Below are 27,016 nucleotides of genomic sequence, written 5' to 3'. Positions count from 1 at the left end.
ATAAAATAAAACGTAAAATGTTAAAAATAAAATTATAAAGAGCAACCAATTAAGAGTACAAACTTAAATAATTAAAATATTTAAAGGGATAAATGTGAACCAACCAAGTATTAATTAAAAACTAATAACTAATAATTTACAATTGAAAAATTAGCTGAATTAAAAAATTCATGCAATAATGATTAATATATTTTATTATTTATTAAATAATTATTTTAATTCAGTGACTAAATGAACTGAAATAAAAAATAACAAGGACCAAATCATAAATAAACAAACATGGCAAACGATGATCAAATTATAATAAATAAAAAAATAAAGCCAAATTGAAACAAATGAGACACTATTGACTGAAATATAAATACAAGGGAAATTTTAAGGACCCAAAATTATATTTTTCACTTTGTTTAAACCTTAATAAAAAAGAAAAGGAAAAATAGCAACATAGGGACAATAAAATTTGAAGTAAATTCAAAATAGCACCAAAATGGACCAAATAGAAAACTATGGCTAAAGTAAAATGGCCTAAATGTGAATAACCCAAACGCTAAAACACACAACTCCCTAGGGCCAAACGACGACATTTTTCCGAGGGTATATAACCCTCCTTAGGGTTCAAAAACCTAAAAATTTCATTTGTTTCTTCTGTTAAACAAAAAAAATCATATTCTCTCTTATCTCTCCCCTCTACTCTCCACAGTCGGCGCCGCTGCTCCTAGCTCCGACCACCGCAGCCACGGTCGAAGAAGCCCAATCGAAACTCCCAACGAACCTTAGTGCCTCTATTTCCTTATCCAAAACCCAAAACCAATCTTCAAGAGATCAAATAATTCCCCAAAAGGCCGAGACCTTCGACCCATTGCTTCCACGGTAATCGACAACCTATGGTTCTCAACGATGAACTCGAACGAAACAGGTAAACCGACTAAACCCTCATCTCTTCTATGTTTGGTTTGGACTATTCCACTAAAAAACCGTTGAAAATACATTTCTTCCTATCATCATGGACCTCCACATTACGTTCGTTCCAAATATTCCATAGCAACACTATGAAACCTGCAAGACTTTCTCTATCAAGTGAGTAGATAACATTCTCTAACCAATTTAGTGGACTGTCGAAATGATTAGAAAGGAAAGTGCCCTGAAAACCTATCAAAACAAAGGCTTCCTGAGCAAAAATAATAGTCTCACAACGTGTGGATAACAATCTCCTTCTCTAATTGGCACTTGAGGCAAATACCGTCACCTATGCCAGCTTTCCTAACGCAAGGTTCAACAGTTAGACCCTCTCTTGCGCCAACCTCCACACGAAGACACGAATCTTCGGAAGAACTTACAATTTAGATATAATTTTCTAAACTATAGAAGATGGACAACAGAATTCGAAGCCACTTGACTAGGTACAATAGAGGTGGCAAGAATTGTGTTTACATCATTACTTTGAAAGGTGGCATGGACTTTTGATTCGTCCCAACTCAGACGATTTGGAAGCTGAAACAAAGATGCCTTGAATTGCTGAATGGGGCGAGAGTCATAGGCACCTGTTAAATTTGCGATTTGAGGGCCTCCTCATTTGTCATTTAGTAAGTTGAGCTTGTTGTCCATACCTATCCACCATTAGAATGCACCGTTTAAAGCTTAAATCGTCTTATGGATACCTTTCCATACATATGAGATGTTATTTCTGATAGGCGCAGTGACAAGATCGCCAGAAAGATAATATTTCGCACGTAGCACTATTGATAATAAACAATCAAGGTTCATAATGAGTTGTTAGACCTGCTTTCTGAGCATAGCCAAGTTGAAAGAGTGAAGGTCCTATAAACCTAACCCCCTTGTCTCTTTGGTTTACAAATAGTCGACCAAGATATAAAGGGCCAACCACATTCTAAGATCTTGCCAGTCAACCAAAAACGTCACACAACTGAAGTCATCTTATTAAGCAACTGATCAGGGAGAAGATAGTAAGACAATGCATACCAAGGTAAAGCCTGAGCAACCGACTCAAGGAACACTTTTCGTCCACCATAAGATAGAAGCCTTTTAGTCTATCCTGTGACTCTGGTTGCGAACATGTCTCTCAAATATCCAAAAGTTTGTGTTTTATTCTTACCAATATATAAAGAAAGGACCAAATAGTGTCACATAGAATCAATCTCTTGAATAGCAAGCACATTAGTCAGTTGTTGTCGATGAGCAGTAATCGTTTTCAGACAAAAATAGATGGTAGATTTTTCCAGATTCACGCATTGTCCAAAAGAATTAGTATAGAAATTCAATATACGCTTTATTTCAATAGCTTCATACAACGAGTTTTTCATGAATACAAGACTATCATATGCAAAGAGAATAAGCAAAACACATGGGCCAAATCAACTTGCACGAACTCCTTTAATCATGCCCTCCCTTTGTGCTTTATGGAATAAGGTCGTTAATCCTTGTATCACAAAGAGAAAGAGAAAAGGCGACAAATTGTCCCTTTTCTGAATTCCCTAAGACAATGTAAATTCTCTAATAAGTGATCCATTAACACGAGCTGAAAACATTATTGATGTCACACATCGCATGATCGTATTCACAAAGTCATTTTCAAATCCAAGTTTCACCATAACTGCCCAAAGAAAATTCCATTCAATCTCATCATAAGCTTTCTCTATATCTAACTCAAGTGTTGCACCCTTATTTATCCCATTATTGAATTAATTCAAGTAGTGTAATAATTCATGAGTGAGAAGAATATTGACCGTAATTTGACGCCCAGGAAGAAAAGTGGTTTGATTATCACTTATACATAAGAACATGAACGCTTTGAGGCGGTTAACAAAGACTTTAGAGACAACTTTATAAAGCACATTACATGGACTAATGGGTCTAATTTGCTTCATATGTTCCATTTCCTCAACTTTTGGAATCAAGACCAAGATAGTTTTATTTACTGTAGCCATGTCCAGAGTACCCCGAAGGAGTTGTAAATATAACTCAATAACATATTGACCCACGACATCCCAATGTAAATAGTAAAAGCTTCTAGGTAATCACCGAAGTGCTATATAGAATATGCACCGAAGTGTCATATAGGTTTATCCCGAATGACCGCATAGAATTTGTCCCAAATGACCACATAGAATTATCACGGAATACTACGTAGAACCCTCGACTCTTAATATGCCAACTATACCCTTCTCATAAAATATACTTTGGGCTTATTCCATATAATTATTTTACATTTATTATTCAAGTATATTTTATTCACATAGACTAAGGTCACTTAGCACATATTCACATAGAACATTTTCACATAGCATTATCCAAAATTTATCATTTATTCACATAGAACTTATCATCATAATATTTCATTTCACATAACATATATTCACATATAACATATAATCATACATTGGCTTAATTCAACATCATTTATTGTTCTCTATAGAAATCATACATATAATCAATATAATTAAAATATTTCACATGTACTAAAACGAACTTATCATATAAAATAGATTGGGTAATTCATACCCAAAATTATTCAAAGATTGATTTAGCAAAACAATGTAAAATATATATAATATAGAACAATTTGAAAACAATTTCTTTTCAAATCATCCGTGGTTGAATCATCGCAAATCTTCCTCATTCCATATTTTAAATGCATAAATAAAATGCACTCACTTTTGCCTCACTTAAGCCTTAAACAACTCTCCTTCTCTCTTTCAATCTATGTTTATACGTCACTTCGTTCAGCACTTGTTTTCGATCGAATCTACACATTAACATGATCAATATGAATATCAGAGCTCAATTAACATCTACCCAATTAACCTTTACTTAAACGAAATGAAAAACGAATTTAAAATTTTCGACTGAATAGTATCGGTTCTATACCCACAGTACCGATACTTCTCTTCTATGGCACCGATACCATTTTGGCATTCTGGAAATCAAATTTCAATTATAGTATCGATACCTTACTCTTGGTATCGATACCTCGACATCAGAATCGATACTACTTCAATCAGTATCGATATTTTTCGTCTAATTCATATACTATCTTTCAATTTAATCTTATAGTATCGATATTGTTCTTCCAATACCTACACCCTTACCTAGATTTCACTTATTTTATTTCGAATTTTACCCAAATTTCACTTATTTTATTTCGAATTTTACCCAAATTTCACTTAAATCTCTTACCCTTAACTCTATTATCGCCTTCAAACTCATTTACACTTATTCCCACTAACTTATATCCATTAAAACCCCTTTAACATCTAAAATCTTCCATAGAACTCTTGAAACTAAAAATCATATCAATTCTTCAAACATGTTCTCAATCCTTTCTACCACTTCTAACATCTTATTCAAACCCTTGACAAGTCAAATATTCCTTTAGAATCCAAATATTAATCATTTTCAACATTTTCCTTAAAAACTCATTTTACTAATTCATCCTTAATTCAACAAACTCTTAGTTCTATTCATCGTTAAGCTTCTATACCACTCAAGGCTTCAAAATTAACCCAAAAATGAAAGAATTAACCAACTTCAATTTACTTACCTTAACCATAGTGTATATGGTAGGGAGAAGAGAAGATGGAGAGTATCCAGAATTCTCCTTTCCTTTTTCCTCATTTCTCACATGCTTAAAATGATTTTTAAAATGAATTTTTAATTCATTTCATGACAAAAGACTACTTTGCCCTTCCAACCTTCAATTTTTGATAATAGGTCCTAAACAAAAAAAATTCAAACCAATAATTAAATTTTTCAATTTATCAAAATTAAACCACTAACTTTTAATTCCTTAGACATTAGTCACTGACTCGATGTTTGGGGTATTACAAAAAAATATGTATATATAACTTCTAAATTTGTACTCCTTGTCGTTGGTGCTGATAATTATAGTATTTTTAGATTGATTTGTTTTTTTTTTTTGGTAACATAGATTGATTCGTTTTGAAATTAAATAATAATAATCATCTCGGAAAAAAATAACTTTCTTGAGATATGTATTACCCGTGAATCATATATTATAATAGTAAAATTGGAGGGAAAAAGTCAATTGCGTAACAATATTTGTAATTAATTAAGTGGTTTGAGAGTTATTAACAAATAAAAAAAAAGTCTTCTTTGTTCCTCATTATTTAAGTTATTGTTTTGAGAGAAGTAATTATTTAACTTTTGATGACAAGTGAAGCAGTTAAAGTTATGAACTTATGATATAATAATGGCCGAATTATCTACAGAAAAAAAAATATATAGGTCTACTTTCCACAATGCCGACTATATCTCATGGGATTATATAATTATTAACATTTTTAACTCAAAATTCGATTTGATGTTTTTGATCTACGTCATGAGATACAGCTTTGACTAAAACATGTTATAATTCCACCTGGTCAATGGGAATATGTCTTGGTGGTGAGGTTATTCTAGTTCTAGATGTAAATGATTTTAGAGTTGGATTTTAAATTTAAAAGATAATATAACTTTTCAATTGAATTCAATTCTAGTATATTTATAACATGATTTATAAGTAAAATTAAATTTCTCTGATAATATGAGGTAATGTTTGTTTAAAAAAAGTTAATCTATTAACAAGGTACATATATCTTGTAAATGTTGTTGCTCGAATCTATGAACTTTGAAGAGATTAACTTTCTCCTGAGATCATTCGATGAATTCTAAATAAAAATGAATGTTAATTGAGTAGCCTGAATCTGAATATTTATGACTAGTAAGGGGAATAAATTTGTAGAGGTTTTGACGATGGAAGTTGGTAGAGAAACGAAAAGTAGAATCGATTCTCAAAGTGGATGAAAATGGAATCCAAACTTTGTTTTGTTCTCCTTGTGGTTGACTTCGTTTTATGAGGGAAAAACAAATCAACGGTAGTCAACCCTTGTCGTGACGTAAGGAATAATGGCATAAAAACTTTCAAATTATTTAAGATAAATGGGATGTTACTTTCCTTTCGGCCTTTAGAGTCTTCACCATCACTCTCAATTCCATTATGTAAGTTGAGTCCAATGGAGGATGCTTGCTGCATTTACAATAGGTACGTGTTAATCTTAAAACTAAAATTTTGTATAATTAATATATGTAAGGATAAAATTAAGATTTTAATTCAAAGAGAGTAAAGTGTAATTAAATATAAAAAAACAAGGGACAAAATATAATTAATCATATAAAATAGAGAAAAAAATTCAAAATAAACTAAAATTAAGAAATCTAATTTAAAATTTACCTCATATATTTTTATACAATTGTCATAAGACGAAACATAACTTCATCTTTGAATATATATACGTCTAATCTAAAATGCATTTTTAAATCTATTATTAGTCGAGTTCTCTGTATCCGTATTTGTTTATTTAAATATCAATAGTTAAATTATGATTTAATGATATATATATGAAATTTAAAATGTGAGAAAGACTAAACATCAAATTCAACATGATTTAGATGCTAAATCCATAATTTAATTTAACTGATATGTCCTGCTTCTCCCATGATTCATGCATGTCAGCCGTCCAAGAAGGGCACTTCTTTGACTTTCTACAATACAATGAGAATTAATATATATGCATAACAACAAATCTCATTAATGTTTTGCTGTTTTCCTTCCCTAGGTTAGGCAATTTATATACATAATATGTTGATGGGTAGTGTGATACATCAATTGTCAATGTCTATACTTTGTTTAAAATTAATGAAATATTGTAAAACATACAATGGGTCCATAGTCATAGAATCAAATAAAACTAAATTACACTTTGATTTAAATTGGGTACTAGTTTGGTGTGCAGGGTACAATGAGCCACAATAGATTTTAAGTGATACTTTTGCTACATCCCCTTAACTTTTTGGTATTAAATTCATTCAACAATTTCACGAGTGAATATTATTATTTTTTTTAAAAAATTAAGTTCAAAATATTATACCTAAAAAAATAGGGTATATATTATCTTAGTTTAAGAAAATTATAAATATATATTATTTTATAATAAAATTTTTATTTTTATTGAGGATTTTGAATTTAAATGCAAGTCTAAAACCTTTTCTTAATGAAAAAAAAATGATTCACTTCCCTCTTCCTCCCTCCCTCCGCCTTAAGCTATACAAGTAACTGGTTAGATAAAACTAGAGAAAAGAAGAAGAAGAAAAGATTAATTAAACGAGGCAATAATGATCTAAATCGCCTAATAAAGAAAAGGAATCCTCCTTGTTTTGTGCTTTACGTGGCTTGATCTCATGCTCAGCCTGTTTGCTGTCATCAACAAGTAGTCCGGTCAACTCCTTGGCTCTTTGAGCCTCAAAATCCCAATCTGTTGTAATCAAAACCACCATCATGGTCACCATACACGACCCTTGGGCCGCCAGCATTCCCAGCCACAACCCCTTGAAATCAAATCCTGCGAAAAAACCCAACCACACAGCCACCGGCATACCAACTAGGTAAAAGCAGCCGAGGTTGATGTTTGCCCCCTGCTTCGGCCTGGCCGTACCCCTCAGCACACCGCACCCTGTAGTTTGTGGGCAGTTCCCAAGCTCACATAATCCGATTATAGGCAAAACAACAGACGTTAACGCTATGATATCTTTATCATCCGTAAACATGGTAGCCCATACGTTCCCAACCATCACAGCGAAAAAAAGTGCCGCAAACCCCATCATGATGCCGCAATAAAGGCCTACGAAGGCCGCCAGCTTCGCCTTCTTGGGCTGGTTTGCACCCAGTTCGTTCCCCACTCTAGTCGATACACTGAAGCTTAAAGAAGACGGGAATATGTAGATCAACGCTGTCGTTTGAATAAGAATACCCATGGAAGCCACCGTAGCTCTGGGGTTCAACAGCAATCCGCAAAGAAGAATCATGATCTCGTACCACCACCATTCGAGGCAGACCGAAATGCAGCTCGGAATGGCCAAATCTAACAGAGATTTCCATTCCTTAAAACACTCCATTGAAAACCCTCCCCATGTCTTTTTATGAACTCCAAAGTAGAGAATATAGATTATCAATGAGGCTACGAGGTTGAAGTTGGTCCATACCCCGCTGAGAGCAACACCCTTGATCCCAAACCTAAGGTGTGATACAAGCAGGTAATTGATCGGTACGTGAAGAAGAATGGATAAAATGACGCAACATGTTAAAGGCAAAGTTATGGATTGTGTTCTGAGATAAATTCTTAATGGGTGCAAAAGAGACTGAGCGAAGAGATCGGGAAGGGAGTGAATGAGAAACAATTGTGCTTCTTTGGCTATAGCTTCGTCCTGGCCACAAAGTATGAGTATTCTTCTCATGTTTATCCACAGAAGGGAAATGGGCAACGAAGAAACTAGTAGCAGAAGCACCGTTCTCTGCAACATGGTTCCGAGAAGGGTGAACTTCCGAGCGCCAAAGGCTTGTCCACAAATGGATTCCATTCCCATGGCAAGGCCTGAAAGAACAGAGTAACCGGTGATGTTAGCGAAGCCGATGGCGAGTGAACCACCTGCCAGGGCGAGCTCGCCGAGGCGGCCGAGAAAGAGCATGGAAATCAATGAGCGGGAGTATAACATAAGGCCTGTGAGTATCATGGGAAGAGCTATCTTCCCAATGGAGATGGCTTCCTTCACAACGAGAGGGATCGTAAAGTTGCATCTTTCTACAGGTTCTAGTGTTGGGGTTTTGAGGATCAAGGGTTCGTAAATGTCTGACCCTTCCCGAAGGTAGACAACGTTTGAATTACAGTTGCAGGAGTTATGACAACGAGAGGATGTAAGCTGACACATGCTTTTTTGTATAACTCAAATGCTCAGATAGAGAGAGAAAGAGGGTTTTGAGGGGAGGGGGAGTTTTAGAGTGGGGAGTAAAGGGTGTTTTATAGTGGGTTTCGGGACTATTTTGTAAGGTCGTAAATGTCGTATTCGACCGGCCATTAGGTGCACACTGAAGCAGCAGCCAGACAGAAAAAGGATTTTACCGTGTGAAGAGACTAATGGCTGTGTTTTTGTTTAGTAAAGTTGTTCAACTAAATATTTCTATCCAGTTAGGGAATATACATAAACCTGTAAAGGGTTAAATCTAAGGTTATGGTGGTACATAATTAAGAAGACAAAAGAGGAGATTTGGAGTTTAATAGATAACGCTGTTTGCAATGTACAACATTCGTATTGTCTGCAAGAGGAATGTAAAGGTTTTGCTGTCTGTCTCCCTTAAATTGTCAGCTGCGCTTATCGATTGCGTCACTTGTTTAAAACCACTATTTCTTCATCTGTCTCGATTAGCCTCATATCTATTTCCTACCAATTACCAAATATTTAAAGAATGTTTTCTTCTTGAATTTCAAGTTAAAGTTACCATCATGTATTTAAATCGTGGTTGTGGTAGTATTTTTTTATTTTGCCTTTATCACAATTGTAATAATTGCTATTCAAATAATGAACAGTTATTTAAATCTTTGATGCTATATATCCGATTTGAGATTTTTACGTGGAAGTAAACTGACATTGAACACTCAACCCTTCGAAATCTATAGTTCTTGGATCTATGTCCTCAAAGAATAACAACAATTCATTTATCATAGAGATCACTTGCCCCCCCTATTTGAGATTTGTATGGCTATTTTAAAGCAATAGAAAACGTAACTGAAAGGCATGAGATAGTAAACAGCATTGTTGATACCAACATTAGAGATGGTAGCCCAACTAAAGACCGTATAAGCGGTAAGCAAAGCCAAAACAATCAAAGGGTTTTCAATTTGAATCATCCACTTGAACTAAAGCCAAGCCTAGGCCCCCATGAGGAAATTTGTCTCGAAAGAGAGGGACCGAGTTCAATGTATAGTAAAGCCAAGTGCTGAATAAGAAAGTGATCTGTGCATTGATGAGATAGAACCAAACGCCAAAGAAAATGTCGGATTGTTGGAGGAGAAGGAAGAGAAAGAAGGGCGCTGATCGATGACCAGATTGGAGCTCATGCACCGTAATTTTCGTTGCAACTTTTGTCGGAAACTAAAGAAAAGATGATTAGAACAAATCAAAGAGTATTGGAGTTAAAACAACCAGACAACGACTAAACAATGTTACATCAGTCGATTTAAAGCGTCACATCAATATTCTATTACCCCCAATATCAACAATTTACAGCAAATGAGTAACCGGTTTATAATAAATAACAATGTTAGTGATCAAATCATTACTTTTAAAACATTATGAACCGTTTGTGTAGTTTACCCTGAATAAAATATAAATTCTGTTGATTAATTTACACATAATTAATATTTTCGGACCTAACTTGAATATCACCGATAAAATTAAAGATTCTCAAGAAGTATGGAAAACAAAGCAGAAGTCAAATAAAAGTGTTGTAAATTCACAGCTATAGCAAAGTAAAAGCTCTTGTTTCAACCGCTTAATTAACTAAATTACCTGATCTCAGTCTTATCCTTTATTTGTCCTAATCTAAAATACCACTTGAAAGGCTAAACTATGGACCAAAACAAAACAAAAGTGAGTTAATAACATGAGAGGCGACGATAAGCATAAGGAAAGTGCTAAAAAGATAACATTTGGATCCAAATTCAAGGACAATGAAGATTAAATTGGGATGTTTTCTAGAATTATAACTTTGAAGATAGATTTTCAGACTCATTGAAGAAACAAGGTTCCGACACTTAGCTGTCGATCAATTTTGTTTCTCTAACAAAGGGATTAAGTGTTCCGTTGATTTCCTTTTTCATGTCTTCTTCGTTAATCTTTGCTCTTGCTTTGTTAGCTACCTGTCTTCTACGATTAAAGCCACATTCTCATTTGGCCTCTACTGCCCAACTAAGACACGCCATTCGTCGTCAATCATCGGGATGGATTACGGGTAAATGCCTCCTCTTGGAAATTTTCAATTTTTTTATCTTATATTAAAATCTATTTTCACTCATAAAATTTAGTGTAAAATCTTACATCGTCATTGATTATAGTTAGTGATGCACAGAAAATAATAATGGAATAATTGCCTCCTTAAAATTTCAATTTATATATATTTTTTTATTCTTTTTATTAATAATTCATTTTCGTTCACTAAAATTTTATAAATTTATCCTTAAAAGGTTACAAGTTCCCTCCAAACCCAAAATTTTACTTTTGAACTCTAATTGCTTGATAAAATAATTACTTTAATTATTATTATTTTTTCTAAAAAGTTATTTTATACTAAACATTTTATTTTAATCAAAATATTTTTTTATAAACAGTTAGTTAAGGATTAAACTCATTGTTAATATTCATATATATTTAATTATTAAATTTATATTTTATATATATTTAATTGATGAGGTAATATATATATATATAATTTCATATGGCATGTGTCAGTAAAAATATATTTTTAAATTGCAAGTGTGACTACGTTAAGGCCTCTAAGATGAAAGTTTTAATGTTTAACCTCTACATCAAACTAAAATTTTATTTTATTGTTGGTACAAATCATATTTAAGTTAAATTAAAATTAATTACACATATATTTAAATTTTTATTATAATATAAATTATAAATATATTAATTAACATATCATAACATAATTTAATTAAAATAATGATTTTCAATTGTAAAAGATATCTCAACTATTATTTGGATATTATCGTAAACTAAATACATGATTTGGACATTTTTTTGTAACATTGAAACTAGCCCCTTTAGATCATACAAGGACATATAAGAAAAAAAGTTAAAAACTCAACCAAAAGACTCAGACGAAAAATAGATACACGAATAAATCTAAGTCCATCATAAAACGAACCACCAAAGGAAATTAAGCTATTGAACCAAAACATAACCAAGCATCATGAGAAACTATTCACGAATGCAAAATTGTGTATCTAAATTCAATCTAAGAGTCTGTCATGGAAGATCAACAAGATTTCAAATAAATATCATCTTGATCAGTCATGATGTCGTTAAATCTAACCCTGAAAAAAATATAAAAATAAAAAGAATGATCTAACGACTGGGAAAGAAAGATGAAATATGCGCCACAAAGCATAGAAAAACCTGCCACAAAAGCATAGAAAATGTGCAATAAATGCAAAATTATTCTTATTAAAAACTAACAAAGAAAAAAGAAAACCGACAATCGACAACCAACATCAAAAATGATGCCACCGCCTGTTAAATAAAATCAAAGAAAAAATTCATCTAATATATAAAAAACAACACAAAGTTTAAAGAAAAAAAAGAAAGAAAGAGAGTAGCTGTGGGGAAAAAAGTATAATATAATAATTAATACAATTATAAGAATATGTTTTTAAAATATTTTATAATTTATCTAATGATTAATATATTTTTATAATTATAAATATAATTAAAAAATTAATTTAGGCTATAATTGATGTTATAAATATATTTTTATAATACTTTTCTAATTTATCTTATAATTGATATTATAAATATATTTTTATAATTTATTATAATTAATGTATTAACATATAATTTCATCACGAGTTTTCTCAATAATGTAGCAATGTCTTATTTGGGCCTAGTGATTCGGAGATGACTAGTTTGAGTCCTCCCAATTGTAACTTATAATTTCTTCATTTTAAATAAAAAATGATTTTTTTTCATTACATAATAAATTAAACACAGAAATTTAAGAATTTCAATCCGAAAAAGGTTATTTTAACAAAAAAAATAATGTTAATAATTAAAAAAAATTAAAAAATTTACTTAAAATGATTATTTTATCCCACATTAAATTAAATTTTTACATTATGCTAAAATTTAATGAGATACTCTCTCGGTTTTGAATAGTCTAGAATGATTACAATATAATATATGTTCATAATTTTTATTATGTATTGACAACGCACCCAAAACTGTAGACTGCTTAAACTCAGAACCTTTAGAGAGAACAACATTTTCTTTAACTACTAAGGTCACTAGATGTATTTTCTGTCATTATTTTTTACGACATGGGTTTGGAGGTTGGATTAATCAAATATTCATTTCTTGATAAAATTACAAATAACCAGTGAAGTTTTATGTCACCACATCATACGATTCCTAAAGAGTAAAGAAAAAACATTACTTACCAGACTGCTGAGACAACCATATGTCGCTATTATGCAATACCGCCAAACAAGGCCTATCAAAATCCACACAAACCTTATCCCTGGAACCAAAAGAAGGTTTTGCCGTTATCAGCTAATAAGGGTCAGCAGCTAAACATAAACAAAGAACAGAAAGAAGCATTTTATTCCCGATTTCCGGGAAACAGGTTGTTATAAATGGAGCAGCAAAGGAAATAGGAAGGGCTGAAGTAATTGCAGTGACCAAAGCTAGAGGAATGGAGGTGGCTGGTGCAGTGGATTCCTATTTTGTGGGAGAAGATACAAGAAAGGTTTAAAGTTTATATTCATTCCTGTTTTCCATGCACTTCTAACCCCCTCAATGATCACTTGCCCATAAAATTAGACTTGAAAGGGTTTCGTTTTCTACACTAGGTGTGTGATATGAAAGAGCCTTTAGAGATTCCAATCATGAATGATCTCACTATGGTTTTAGGTTCGATATCTCATGTAACATTTCAGTTCCAATATCTTTCTAAGTTGACATTAACAGAACATTCACCATTGATGCCATACCATTTTGATATCAATGAATTCTATCAGTCAAAAGAAACTGGAGTCGTCATTGATTTTACCCAACCTTCAGCATTTTACGACAATGTAAAACAGGTTTAGTTTCTACACTGAAAATTATACTTGAATAACTGAAAGTTGACCATTCTAAATGTTAAACTTGAATAACTAATAACAGCTTTTCTTTTCCACTTCCCATAGACAACAGCATTTGGTCTGAAAAGTGTGGTTTATGTGCCTCGAATAAAGGCTGACACAATATCGGCATTATCTGCATTTTGCGAGAAAGCCAGCATGGTGAGGGCAGGGTGAGATATATTTCAGTGTGGACTTATTCCCAAAATGCCTTTATACTGCTTTAATTTGCAGAGTTATACCTGTTATTGAATGATCGTTGTATCTCCACCAAGTAACTTACTAAATTCTATTGAAATATTTTAAGGTTGCCTAGTTGCACCAACTCTATCCATAGGATCCATTCTCCTCCAGCAAGCTGCCATTTCAGCTTCCTTCCACTACAATAATGTAGAAATTGTCGAATCAAGAGCACATGCAACAGTAAGCTACAAGTTATATTTGGGTTTTTATATTATAAAATGTTTGAGATGCAGTTCACATGTCAGTATGTGAATGTGTGGTACAATGAAAGTATGTGTGAATGTAATTTTGCATGTATGCTTTGACAAATGACAACTAAGTCTACATAACTCCAAGATACATGTACCTTGTAGATGATCTGATGAGATGCTAAACTTGTCATTGACCACAGGATCTTCCTTCACCAGATGCCGTCCAGATCGCCAACAACCTCTCAAATCTCGGTCAGATCTACAACAGAGAAGACCTTTCAACCGATGTTTTGGTAAAGCATAGATACAGTAAATGATGGTAGAATTAGAATGTAAAAAAATTGAATTGGAGTTCTATTATCATCTTTCTTCTATCTAGTTGGTGGCAAGTCGAGAGTAGGGAAAGACATAAAACGGAGTGAAAGTTAAACAAATGAAGAAAAAGAAACCTTACACTTAAGTTTTTGGTACCTGATAAGGTAGCTCACTTTTGCTTTTTCCCTTTTGTAAGGCAAGGGGTCAAGTCCTAGGTGAAGACGGGGTGCGTGTTCATAGCATGGTCCTTCCCGGGCTTCCATCTAGCACAACAGTTTACTTCTCTGGGCCAGGAGAGGTATGCTCTCTAGAATTGCGCCCCCCCCCCCCCGCCACCCCTGTTGATTTTATTAAAAAGCAGTGGCTATGATAATTTATTTGTTACCTCTCCAATTCAAAAGAGCTTCTCTGCTGGACACAGGTCTACACCATCAAACATGATATCACAGATGTGTTGTCCGACTAAAGGTAACAGAGTGCATTGTAGAAAACATATTATATCTTCCTTCAAGCATTCTGTTCAGCACATCATGAAAGTAAACTTATGTAGTCTCTACCATTATGGCAGCATCTAGTGTATGGCCTGGAGAAATTTCTGTAGAGTTCCTTGGTGTATAACAAGACGCATGGCAAATCCAGCGAAGAATCATTTCCATCCAACATACAGACATTTTACAAAAGGAGTGGTGTATGACCAGGAGAAAGTTCTGTAGAATTCCATTTTTTTCAAGTTCCTTGTTGTATGAGTTAGATTTTTGGCAAATCCAGAGAGAATCATTTTAATCCAGCAAACAAATAATTTATGAAAGGAATGCATTTCCTTCTGAAAGTTACATCTAAAATACGTAAAAAGAGGAGGGAGAAAATGTTATGTATTTACATTACACAAAATTATTGTAATTGGATCAAAACTTCAAGAATTTGGGATGTTCACTTCAAAATTGAGGCATAAAAGCAGTTAAGCAAAGTACTATATATAGATGACACACCAATTTTCTCATATGCTCAGGTTTCTGACTTGAGGATTAAGGAAAAGAATAACATCTCAACTTGAGTTGGACCAAGTCATTTTAGTAACTAAACACCCAATTTAATACCATATTTTTGTTTCATCTGAAAACAACATAATTCGGAGAAAGGAATGTTCTAGAATAGAACTGTCTGTAAAATACTTCAATATATTGTCTCGTTATCAGTCTTGCATCGTCTGTTCCCCCGCCACATTTCCTGGAACACTACTGATATCATGGAACAAAACTCCAAGAGATATAGAGCTGATTCCCTCTTAAACTTTACTTTTTTCCAAACATCTTAAATTCATGAATAGTCTGTTTCTCTCTGCTCAGGAATAGACTATTATTTCACCATCGTACACCTTAGCTCATTCCTAAGTTTGGGATTGCATATAGAAAGTGAACTTCAATCAATGGAACCATCAATTATGAGGAAAAAAAAGGATATAAAATAATTAATTGTGTGAGTAAAACGAAGGATTTTAGGATTCAACTGAAAAAGATAATATTTATTTACAGTCTAGATTTTCTGTTGGACTACAATGTTAATACAAATTGCTCCTTAAAGAATAATGATAGAACTGGCATTTCAGTTTCTCGCAAATGAAGTTTAGATTATTCATCTCAGAGAGATCATTCAGAATAGACCTCATATTTTCTAAATACATGCAAAGGGTCAAAGGAAAGGTGCCACTACATGTTCAGACAATTTGGTAAGCTATACCCAAATTTCTGCAGCATCTGGATTCAATATGCAAGGGCTTCCATAATTTAAGAATACAGCTTAAAGAATGTCATAGAAGTGCAATGTTCTTCATTCACCTGGCATTTGGTATAGAATAGGATCCATTCAATCAGAATGCACAAACAAAAAGTCTTTGTATTATGAAAAATAATGTCATAGAAGTGCAATGTTCTTCATTCAACTGGCATTTGGTATAGAATAGGATCCATTCAATCAGAATGCACAAACAAAAAGTCTTTGTATTATGAAAAATTTTGATCCTACAACTACTCAACAGAGAATAGACTTCTACATTTAAGAGCCAGCAATCTATTGGTGACCAGAAGCAACAATAGTTGTTGTCTCCGTGAAGGCATCAAACTTATCATGAAGTCAAAAGTGAAAAAGAAATACTGACACAGTTTTCAAAATGAAAAAGAATGGCCCCCAAGAACAGAAAATGGCAAAAAAAAATGCAGAGAGAAGATTAAAACAGACTTCAGAAAGACAGTATAAAGCAAATTAACAGAATGAAGGCAAGGTATACCCACATTTTCAGTTCTTACTTCTAAGTTTGTTTGAAACTGCTCTTATCCAGGCTCTATCCTTTTCGCTATATGCATATCTCATGCTTGAAGCCAACAGGACAAAACCTTCAATGTTCTCCATGTCATTGGTGCTTAGATTTGGGTCTAATATTGGTTGTACCAAGACAGAACGGGTCCCCTGAGGAAGTATATTCTGGAATTCAGCATCTGAAATAATGATTAAATATAGGCATTAGACACAAGAGTGAGCAATTTAAAGACAACAACAACAACAACAACAACAACAAAACCCTATTCCCATATGCAATGGGGTAAGGGGGAGGTAGGATAGTAGGCTGTCCCCCAACGCCAGGTTGAGAGCAGCTTCCGTGGAAGACCTCCGAGCAATTTAAAGAACATAGCTGAAAAGGAAAACATTGCACTCATGTGCTCACTAATTCAAATTTCAAAACCCAAGCATACTACGTATAGTTAAAAGCTCTTACATTATTTCCTTCTTCACTTAACATATGTTCGCTGTCAAAAACATTATAGTTACCAGGATCACTGTAAGTTACCTTTTTCATTTTATTAGGCAAACACCCAAAGATTATTTAGGAGAAAGAGCCAAATCATGAATGAGAGTTACAGGATCAAGGTTAGCCCATGGATGTTGCACAATTAAATAGCATAACCATAAAGAATTTATCAGCAAGGATTACTGTCATCAAGATGCTTCTAGTCTTGATGGGTCCAATGAAACAAGAAACCAGGCATAGGCATAGATATCAGCAATTTATTTCATAGTCTTAAGATGTTCTTAGAAGCTAAATTATTCATCATTTGAAATATCACACATTGAACAAGATCATAACCCTTTAACGCACAAGCTAAAAAATATATATATACCTGCACTTTGAGGGAAGTAAAGGGTATCTGTCAACTCAGAGAGACCAGTTTCTTCTATATTACTTTTAACCCAATCAAGTACATTATCTTTAGATACACCATCAGGCAAATTCCAATATCCACGTATACATAATGCACCTTGCGCTAATATTAACTAAAAAATTTGAAATGATAAAACACAACAAACAAAATTGTCAGTAACTCAAAAGAAAAGCAGCTATAAATTCCAAAATTAAGTTCTCTCTTCTTTTTCACTTTTGGGGATTTTTACCACGGAGGTGGTGCTGGTATTTCGCAATAAAACATATGTCGCCCAGGCCAAACCCTCCTTCTGAGCAGCCGACACATTTTGTGACATGACAAAGATTTGCTCAGCACCTTCAGGCAGAGTCGTTTGATCCATTGGAGTTGCACCCTGCATCATGTACTACAAACATTAGATCTAAACTCGATTTCAAATTGAACAACAGATTTGAAAAAAACAATTTATTACCTTGAGAAATTTACCAAGGTAAGGAAGTGTAATGGAAAATGCAGCCAACGATATACCTAAAGCCTCCGTTCTCTACACCAAAAACATCAATGAAAAAAAAATTGATACCCGAGAAAAGCTTAAACTGAAATTCAGTTGTTGGTCGGAGTTGTTCAGACGAGCAGAGATTGATGCGAACTTGGGGCTAAATTTAAGAGGGGCAGGGGTTTTCAACTGAATTAACGGATTCAAAAGCAAGGTTTTAGTCGGTGGTAATATCATAGTCTTCCTTTTTCTTGTTTCCTTCAGACAAATCTAATTTGGGTACAAGTTTTTCTTTACTGGTTTGTTTTTAGAAATAAAAGGTAATTAATATTTGGGTAAATTACACTCTTGATCAATGAACTTTTAGTATGCTTCCATTTCGGTTATTTAATCTATTTTTTTTATTGAAATCACTATTGCTAAAAAAGTTATTTCGATTAGGCTTAAGTATACAAAAAGTGTCCAATCTATGCCTATTTTTCAAGTTTAGTACCTAACATTTATTTTGTTCCAGTTTGGTGCTTAATGTTTCATTTCATTACTCAAAATGGATCAAGTCGTGACGGACTGTTAAGTTTGGTCGTTAACCCATTAAAAATGTCACATGACACATTTTTTAATATTTAAAAATGATTTCTGAAATAAGAAATTATTTTGTTCAAGTTTGGTGCCAAACGTTTATTTTCTTCTTCTCCCCTTCTCCACCCTTTTGTCTAAAATTAAATTCAAGAACCCTAAATCAATCTTGCACATACATATATATCCACCCATGCTAGCTCTAGAATCAACGGCAACCATGACATATTCCTTGAAGACGAAGGCAAGTGTGGTGGTTCCTTTAGCAAGTTTCACCATTTGAATAGCTTCCTTTTGAAACTCATCAAACTGCAACATAAAAACCAAACAACCATCAAAATAAGTCGCGAATCTTTTCCTTTCCAATTATAAAAATGTCACTAATTAGCGCAACATATTAACTTATATCAGTAGTAATTGGGAGTTCAAATGACGGAGCAGTCGAAAATCCATCGAAAAGCTCACTAGGAGAACTCCAAACTGCCATCGTTGATTCTAGACCAATGGTGAAGAAGGTGAAGAGAGGGAAAGAAACGTTAGGCATCAAACTGAAACGAAATAAATATTAGGCACAAAACTGGAACAATAATTTCTTATTTTTAGAAATCATTTTTTAATATTAAAAATATGTCATGTGACATTTTTAATTGGTTAACAGTTAAACTTAACGGTCTGTCTCGACTTAACCCATTTTGAGTAACAGAATGAAACGTTAGGAATCAAACTGGAACGAAATAAATGTTAGGTACTAAACTGGAAAATTGGCAGAAATTAGACACCTTTGGGTTATTATACTTTAAACCATTAATAGCAACTAACGTGACGTACTTGCATGTCAACTAAAGCTGACTCCACATGACTATATATCAATTTCTTTAATAAAATAATTTTATCTGAACCTGAAATTCTGGTAAAAGAATTTCTGATTTAACCATGTTAAATATATTATTTATAAAATAATATTTGAAGAATGACTTTCAACCATTGAGCCCTCCATCATTTGGTTCATCCTTCTTACTATTGCATATTGACACACTCACGTCTCCTTTAGCTGCTGATTCATTTCCAAATATCAAGAGCTTGCGGCGCAATACACTTAACCACGTAATAGACGGAACAAGATTTTATATTAAAGATAATTTAAAAAAAATAAAAAATTACATTTATAAAATTCTAGAATTTAAAAAAAATAAAAAAATACATTTATAAAATTCTAGAGATGAAAATAAATTATTAATGTAATATATATATACACACACGTATAACCCTTACTCCCAACCATCAGTACATGGCTCAAATTACTGGCTATCTGAGTTGTATTTATTTTTAACTATGTCAGAACAACAAACTATCTATTGTACTACTATGTAAACTATCTCTTGTGTCACTATGTAACTATCTATTGTATCATTATGTAACTCCTAGTAGTGAATATTCTATCAATTCGAATAGAAAATTTTCAAATTAATTAAGTTGAGAAGTCTTATTTTTTAACTCAAACTTTATTTAAAAAAATTCAAATCATATAAAAAAATTCAATATTTTCGAATAAGATTGAGTTCTACTCCCACCTACCTTAAACTATCTCTTGAAACTCTTGTCCTACGAGAAATGCAATCCTTCAACTGTTTTGAGCACAACAAAACATTAAACATAGATGTGTTAAAAAATCAAGACAGGTAACTCATGCAGTGATACTCTGAGCACCCAAACTCCCACTATAAATACTCTTAAAATCCCAACGAACAGATCAAGAAACCTAGAAACAAAATTAACACAAGATTCACAAAGCTAAAACCAGCCATGGAAGTTATCAATTCAGTTTCATCTCTCAAGTCCCAAGCAGCAGCAGCAGCAGCAACAGCAATACTTGTGTTGCTGACTATAACAGCGGTGCACACCCAGACGGCTCAGGCACAAAGCTGCACCACTGAGCTGACTAACTTGAACGTGTGCTCACCGTTTGTGGTCCCTGGTGCAAGGCCAGACCAAACCTAGCCCCGACTGCTGTCCTGCACGCCAATCTGTTCAACTTGACTGCTTCTGCAGCACTCTCAGTATTGCCTCTCGGTCCTTTCTCAATGCAATTTGCCACCTCTTACTTGTGCTAACTGATCATGGTAACTCATCTGCTTTTCCTTTTTCTTTCTTCCATCTTGCTCATAATGAAGATAACATCTGAGTAATACCCTAATTTTGTCCAAATATTAAAGAGAGAACAAAATGTAGGGACCAAGCTTTTATTTTTACCATTTGTAATTTTGGGCTTTAAAACCAATCAGAAAGCAGAACCCTGGGTTTTCTGTATGAAAATTGGAAGGTAATAAAAAAAGTCAGAGAGAATAATGGGGGGGCTCTCTCTCTCTCCTTCACGTTTTTTTTTCGTACTTGCTTTTCCCCCCCCTATTTTAACATTAATGTGCATAATGTGGGAGGATGATGACCTTGGTCGGTGGTCGGTGGTCGGTCGCCGTGTGTCGGGGAGGAGCGTGAGTGGTTGTTGGTCGCCGGTTTAGGTTGGTTCGGACGGTTACCGTGCCCTTTTGGAGCTCTCGGTCTAGTGAATAGAAAAAGGGGTTCCTTATTATGGCTTAGGTATAAGGTCCGACCACCAATAGTGGTGGTCGGGGGTTGGTCCCCGCCGATTTACGGCGTCGGTGCGTTCGGGGTGTCTTTGGGTTGAAGTTTTGTTGAAGATAGGAGAAAGTTAAGAACTTGGTTTGGTTTGGTTTAGTTCCTTACCCGGCGGTCAGAGAGCCGAGTTACACCGAAATACGGTGGTTAAGCGGCGGTTGAGCGGGACCGGCAACGTTTGTGTTGGGTGCTTGGAGGAGTGCTGCACACTGAAGAAGAATAGAGGAGGCACGTGTTTTCTGGTTTAGAGGGCGTTGCTTTTAAAAGTTTTAGGTAAATTGAGTGTAAGCCCTCCCCATTTCCACTTGTTTTACACTCTGGTAACTTGTTTTAAGGGTTAATCATTCATATGTCCCTCTGTTTCTGCCATATTTTGCATTATGGTCACCATGCATCTTTTTTGTGCTGTTTATTGTGATTCTGACCTCCTACTTTGCTTTATTTTATTTTGGTCACTTTTTTTACTATTTCGAATATATATGCTGATTTTATTTTATTTTATTTTGGTCACCGATTCTTTAATAATTATTGCTTGTTATTAATACTCGAATATTTATACAACCTTGTGTAACCTGATCCGAGGTACGATCCACATTATTATGGTCCGGACTCTACTAACTCTTAAATGTTTTTTATTATTTTTATTAATTTGTTTGAATTATTTTTCAACCTTGTGGTGACCCGATCCAGGGTACGATCCATATTATTATGGTCCCGACTCTACTAACCCTTAACAATTTTTTATTATTTTTATTAATTTGTTTGAATTACTTTTCGATCTTGTGGTAACCCGATCCGGGGTACGATCCACATTATTATGGTCCGAATTCTGTTAATTATTAACAACTAACTTTTCTAACTTCTAACCACTAATTGCTAACACTAACCGCTAATTTTTATTTATTTATTTACTTATTTATTTATTTATTTTATGTTTGAAATATCGTATGACCTTACGACGATCCGCCAAGGGATACGACTCGCATTATTTACGGTCTGGGTTAAAAACTAAAATTAATACTAATTTTTATTTTTATTGCACTTTTTATTTCAGATTATTTAATTTTATGCTCCTTTAAATTTATCTCTTTTACTTTATTTATTTAATTTCAGTCCTTTCAATTTACTTGCTTTAATGTTCTAATATTTTATTTTTGTCTTTTTATTTTTCAGCACTTTAATTTTGTTCCTTTAATTATTGTGTTTCTGTTTATTTTTTTAGTCCCTATTAATTTAATTCTTGTATAGTTAGATTTTGTTTCCTCACATTTTTTATCATGTATGGGCATTGTATACTTGTTAGTATTATTTATGTATGTAGATATATGTATATATTCATCTAATTTTCTCAACCCTTGTATATAGGTGATAGTACTATATTTTATCTTATCTCATTTAATTAATTTATGAAATATCCACTAAACCATATATTTTTATATTTTATCCGAAGATTTTCGAGAACACTCGGCGTAGAATGAGAGTGGAAAGCACTGCTTGGTCGAAGTAGTGCGATCCAATACGACATTCGAACGAAATGTGAACTTGAAATAAATCAAGTTTATTTTTTTAAGTTCTAATTAATTTATTTTTATTTTAATTCAAATGATGCAATGCTTTTTTCTTTAAATAATAATTTATTTTGTGCAAACGTTGATATTCAATTTATATTCAATTTGCATTTTTTTATAAATCGAGGAGGGAATATTTGTCTTAGATAAGAAATAGAAGACATAGCCTTCCCATCGAAAGATGAGCAAATCTAGATATTTCTTTTCGAATTAAAGAATTTTCCCTAATAAGTAGTTCAAAGCAAATTAATTAAACTTTAACAAATGGATCGTAATTTAATTTTTATATTCAAATTTATAATTTCCACCATTTACGACAATATATAAGCTACTAAGTACCAATTTAGGCGCTGTGGGGGTGCTAATCCTTCTCCAAGCGTAATCGACTCCAAGACCGGTTAAATCGGATTTTTGGTAAACATAGACCAACTTTTGTCTTTTAAATGATTTTTCTGAATTGTTTAAAAGATGTTTTTAGGTATTCTACCTAACCTAAAGGTCGATGGCGACTCCAATTCAAAGTTTTCAAATTAATTCAAAATCCCTTTTTTTTCAAATAAAGTCATAATTGTTTTTAAATACTTTTGTTTAAAAAATGGTTATGACAGCTTGGCGACTCAACTAGGGACACTTTAGAGAGTTAGGCTGGTAGTCACTTATACATTGTTGTATTAGTGGAGATTATAAGTTCGAGTCTATAGTTAGCTTATGATCCATTTATTGATTTTTTTCTAAATTCTTTATTTTTATCATACTAACATTTTAATATATGTTTTCAGTTTTGTCAAGAGTTTTTTCTTCTTTTTTGGGTCAAAGGTTTGTAAGTTCCTCCTCACACACATCACATGCATTCACATGACATGGGATCTATACCTGAGCTTCGTCCCAATTAAGTAGGGGTGAATGCTTTGCTCTCTTAAGAATTTATTCTTCATATGAGCCTTAGCAAATAACCTCTGGGGTACACATGCCTTATACCTTCGTAGAGATTTATTCATCGTATGGGTATAGGGAAGTGAATCCCCTCAAATTGAACTCGTTCCGTTTGAAACATGTAATGGCTGGGGATCGAGGGTTTGACAACCTAAGGGGGCACCAACATCAAGGACAATTTGAGGACCCTTTCCCATAGAGCCAAAACCATGCATGTAGTGAACCGTAGAACTGGTACCCTAGGTATAGCCATACCGAACCTTTGTCCGTCAGTAGGTGCCAAAAATAGGTGTACACGAAGGAGGAACAACTCTAAACCTTTACATTTTGCTTTAATTCATAGAATAAATTTCTTTTTGAATGAAAGTTTCGATTTAGATACCATGTGGATAGGATTAATTTCTTGAAATAAATCATTTTAGGCAGAAAACATGTCCGGGTAGGATTTCTATTTAATGAAAGCATGCTCGGGTAGATACCATAATTGGGTAGGTATTATATTTAAATAGCATCTTTTAATTCTATTGATTATCTTGCCTGTACTAACTCATTTCTTCTCTTTTTGTGTCATTTTCACATTTTTCCATTTCATTTTATCGACATGACATAATGCGAAAGTGTTGATCCGCAAGGGGATATTTAAGTGAAAATTTTCACAAGAAGACCTAAAAGTTTTCAATCAAGTAGTCACGTACACAGACATGCACATAAGGATAAAAGAAGTTCAGAGAGTACAAGAAGGAAACTTGCTCAAAGATCGTGCAACATTCGAGACTGGAAAGATGATCTATATGTTCGAGAAGTAATCCAATAGTAGAGTCTTATCTATGATTTTTCCATCGTTAATAACCAAGGAGTGACGCGCGATTCTAGTACTACATGGGCATTAACCGAGATAGGTTATAGAGAGCTTGAGGGCATAATTTTCAAGGATGAAGCTACGATATGAAGCATCGACCCATTTTAGACCCAATTGTTAGGATTATTGAAGAGGCTCAAATTGACAACCAAAAAAGTGCAAAGGGGTTTAATTGATATAATTGAATTTAGAAAGTAAGGAGAACAAAAAGATAAGACAATGAACAAAATGATTTATAGTGGTTCGACTTCTCAACCAATCTACCTCCACTACCTTAGCTCCTTACCAAGGATTTTCTAACAGATTCACTAATTTGTTCTTTCTTTTTAAAGGATCAAGATATAACCTTTACAACTCCATATCTTTTCAATTGACTAAGATAGAACCAAAACCCTTTTACAAGGAAAAAGAATGCAAACAAGAAAACCTCTAAAAATCAAGGTGTTTACAAATTAAAAGCTCACAAGAACAAAATATTTACAAGAGAATTGAAATAAAGAGTGAAAAGCTCTTCTCTTGTTTTTGATTGCTTGGATAGGTGTTCTAACTATTCTTCAAGTGTCGTCAAGTTGTATTTATGTTTTGGAATGTTGTTGTGGCCGTTTCTAGCCATTAGAGGAGGTTTGGAGCTGTTGGGGATCAATTTTCGTGCAAAATAAAGATGCCCAAAACAGAGGGTATCGGTACTCCTAAAGGGAGTATCGGTACTACCTTTGTTATATTTAAATCAACTAGCCATCGGGGCTTGTTGGTATCGAAACTATGCCTATGGTATCGATACTATTATACAAAGTAGTATCAGTATCCCTTTGGGTATCGGTACCATTTTTACATTTTGGAATTTGAGCAAAGTTAGTAGTATCGGTACTACCTAGTGAGTATCGATAATTCCCTTACCTTTGGTATCGGTACCATATGAACATTATCAATACTTGTTCAATTGGTATCGATACTGTAAGAACAATATTACTACTTGTCCAGAAAATTATTTTGTGCTCAATTCCAAGTTTTAAGGACTTTGAATTATTTTTGAAAACTTTGAAAAACTTTGAATAAATTCAATTCGAGTCCAAAAACATTTTTGCCTTAATTTGTTATATCAAAATATAGTTCAACAATCTCCCCCTTTTTGATATAACAAAACATTTGAAAATTTGTTTTTGGCAAAACTTCCCCTTAATAAAATGTTTAATGAAAAAGGTACTAATTGTTGGAAAATATGTGAAAATGTTCAGCTCCCCCTTTTCATTAAGAAATTGAATTTTTCAAATCCTTACTTCTCCCCCTTTTTGTTAAATAAAAAAGAATCCAACTTTAAAGTTCAAAAATAACTTTGGAGAGTAAGTGGTAATTTTTACATTAAAAACCATTTGAAAAATCAAAGCTCCCCCTCAAAAAGTGCATTCCAAACAAAATTTAGCTTTAAAATCTTGACACTTAAACAAAATTGAATTTCAACAAATTGTAACAAAAATGTTAGTAGCTCATGAATTTAAATATATCCAAGTCTAAAATACTTTATGCAATACCAATAGTTGAAATTAAGTACATATGCATAAAGCTTTTCAAAAATGTTATGCATTTGAAGAATTTGATATCAATTGTTAGAGAGATATTTGTAATATTTTAAAACACATGCATAAACATTTAATTTTAGATCAAAAATTTTAAAATTTGTAAAATCAAAGCATTTGAAAAATTGATATCAATTGTTAGAGAGATATCATTTGCATTAAAATAAATTTTGGCCAAAATTCATTATGATGAACAAAAAATTATGAAAAAAATCATTAAAACTTTAAAATGTTCATCATAACATCTTTTTAACATACATGAGATGAAAACATCAAATCATTTAAAATCAAAACTCATGCATGCTTAAATCAAAATGAGCAACCAAATAATCAAAATAAAAAACATTAAGCTTAGAGGTTACCCAATCCTTTTTCAAGTGTGGCTAGAGCATCTCAATTTCTTCATTTTCATCATCATTGCTCCCACACACCTACAAGAGACATTTATTTGGATTTTGGTATCCAAATTGCTTTGGATCCTTGGACGTTAGTTTCATTGCCCCTTGTTCCCTTAGGAACACATACTTGTCTAATTTTAAAAGATTTTCTTTTCTTTATGTGACAAGTATGTTCCATATGACCATGGAAATGGCAATGCGAGCATTTTGCCATTTTTAAACATAATGAGTTATTTTGAGAAATTAATTCTTTTTCTTTTGTTAAGCTCTCAAGCTTAACTTTC

The 27,016-nt window shown here is 33.2% G+C and overlaps 2 protein-coding genes and 1 pseudogene across 2 annotated transcripts; 1 reads left to right on the top strand and 2 right to left on the bottom strand.

Annotated features, from left to right (window-relative positions):
• Window positions 1–7,173: 7,173 nt before the first annotated feature.
• On the bottom strand, window positions 7,174–8,824 carry LOC120158542 (protein DETOXIFICATION 49-like). Its single transcript, XM_039169362.1, has one exon. The coding sequence runs from the start codon at window positions 8,776–8,778 to the stop codon at window positions 7,174–7,176; it is 1,605 nt and encodes a 534-aa protein (XP_039025293.1). The 5' UTR covers window positions 8,779–8,824.
• Window positions 8,825–12,947: 4,123 nt separating this feature from the next.
• LOC120158802 (dihydrodipicolinate reductase-like protein CRR1, chloroplastic) lies at window positions 12,948–14,007 on the top strand. The gene is made up of 5 exons (XM_039169553.1): window positions 12,948–12,959; window positions 13,253–13,375; window positions 13,479–13,712; window positions 13,818–13,924; window positions 13,986–14,007. Exons 1-5 carry the CDS (start codon window positions 12,948–12,950, stop codon window positions 14,005–14,007), a joined length of 498 nt encoding a protein of 165 aa, XP_039025484.1.
• LOC120158543 lies at window positions 13,758–18,464 on the bottom strand (annotated as a pseudogene).
• Between the last annotated feature and the right edge of the window lie 8,552 nt (window positions 18,465–27,016).

The sequence above is a fragment of the Hibiscus syriacus genome, unplaced genomic scaffold, assembly GCF_006381635.1.
Source record: "Hibiscus syriacus cultivar Baekdansim isolate YM2019G1 unplaced genomic scaffold, ASM638163v2 tig00111330_pilon, whole genome shotgun sequence".
Taxonomy (NCBI): domain Eukaryota; kingdom Viridiplantae; phylum Streptophyta; class Magnoliopsida; order Malvales; family Malvaceae; genus Hibiscus; species Hibiscus syriacus.
Note: the sequence above shows the minus strand (reverse complement) of the source record. Positions and strands in the feature narration are given on the sequence as shown.

Bases quoted from the DNA above. Each gene is read 5' to 3' on its own strand.
- LOC120158542 (XM_039169362.1), bottom strand. From the start codon at position 8,778: ATGTGTCAGCTTACATCCTCTCGTTGTCATAACTCCTGCAACTGTAAT.
- LOC120158802 (XM_039169553.1), top strand. The intron at 13,376-13,478 runs GTTTAAAGTTTA...TTTCTACACTAG, and splicing joins TGGGAGAAGATACAAGAAAG to GTGTGTGATATGAAAGAGCC. The intron at 13,713-13,817 runs GTTTAGTTTCTA...CACTTCCCATAG, and splicing joins TTTACGACAATGTAAAACAG to ACAACAGCATTTGGTCTGAA.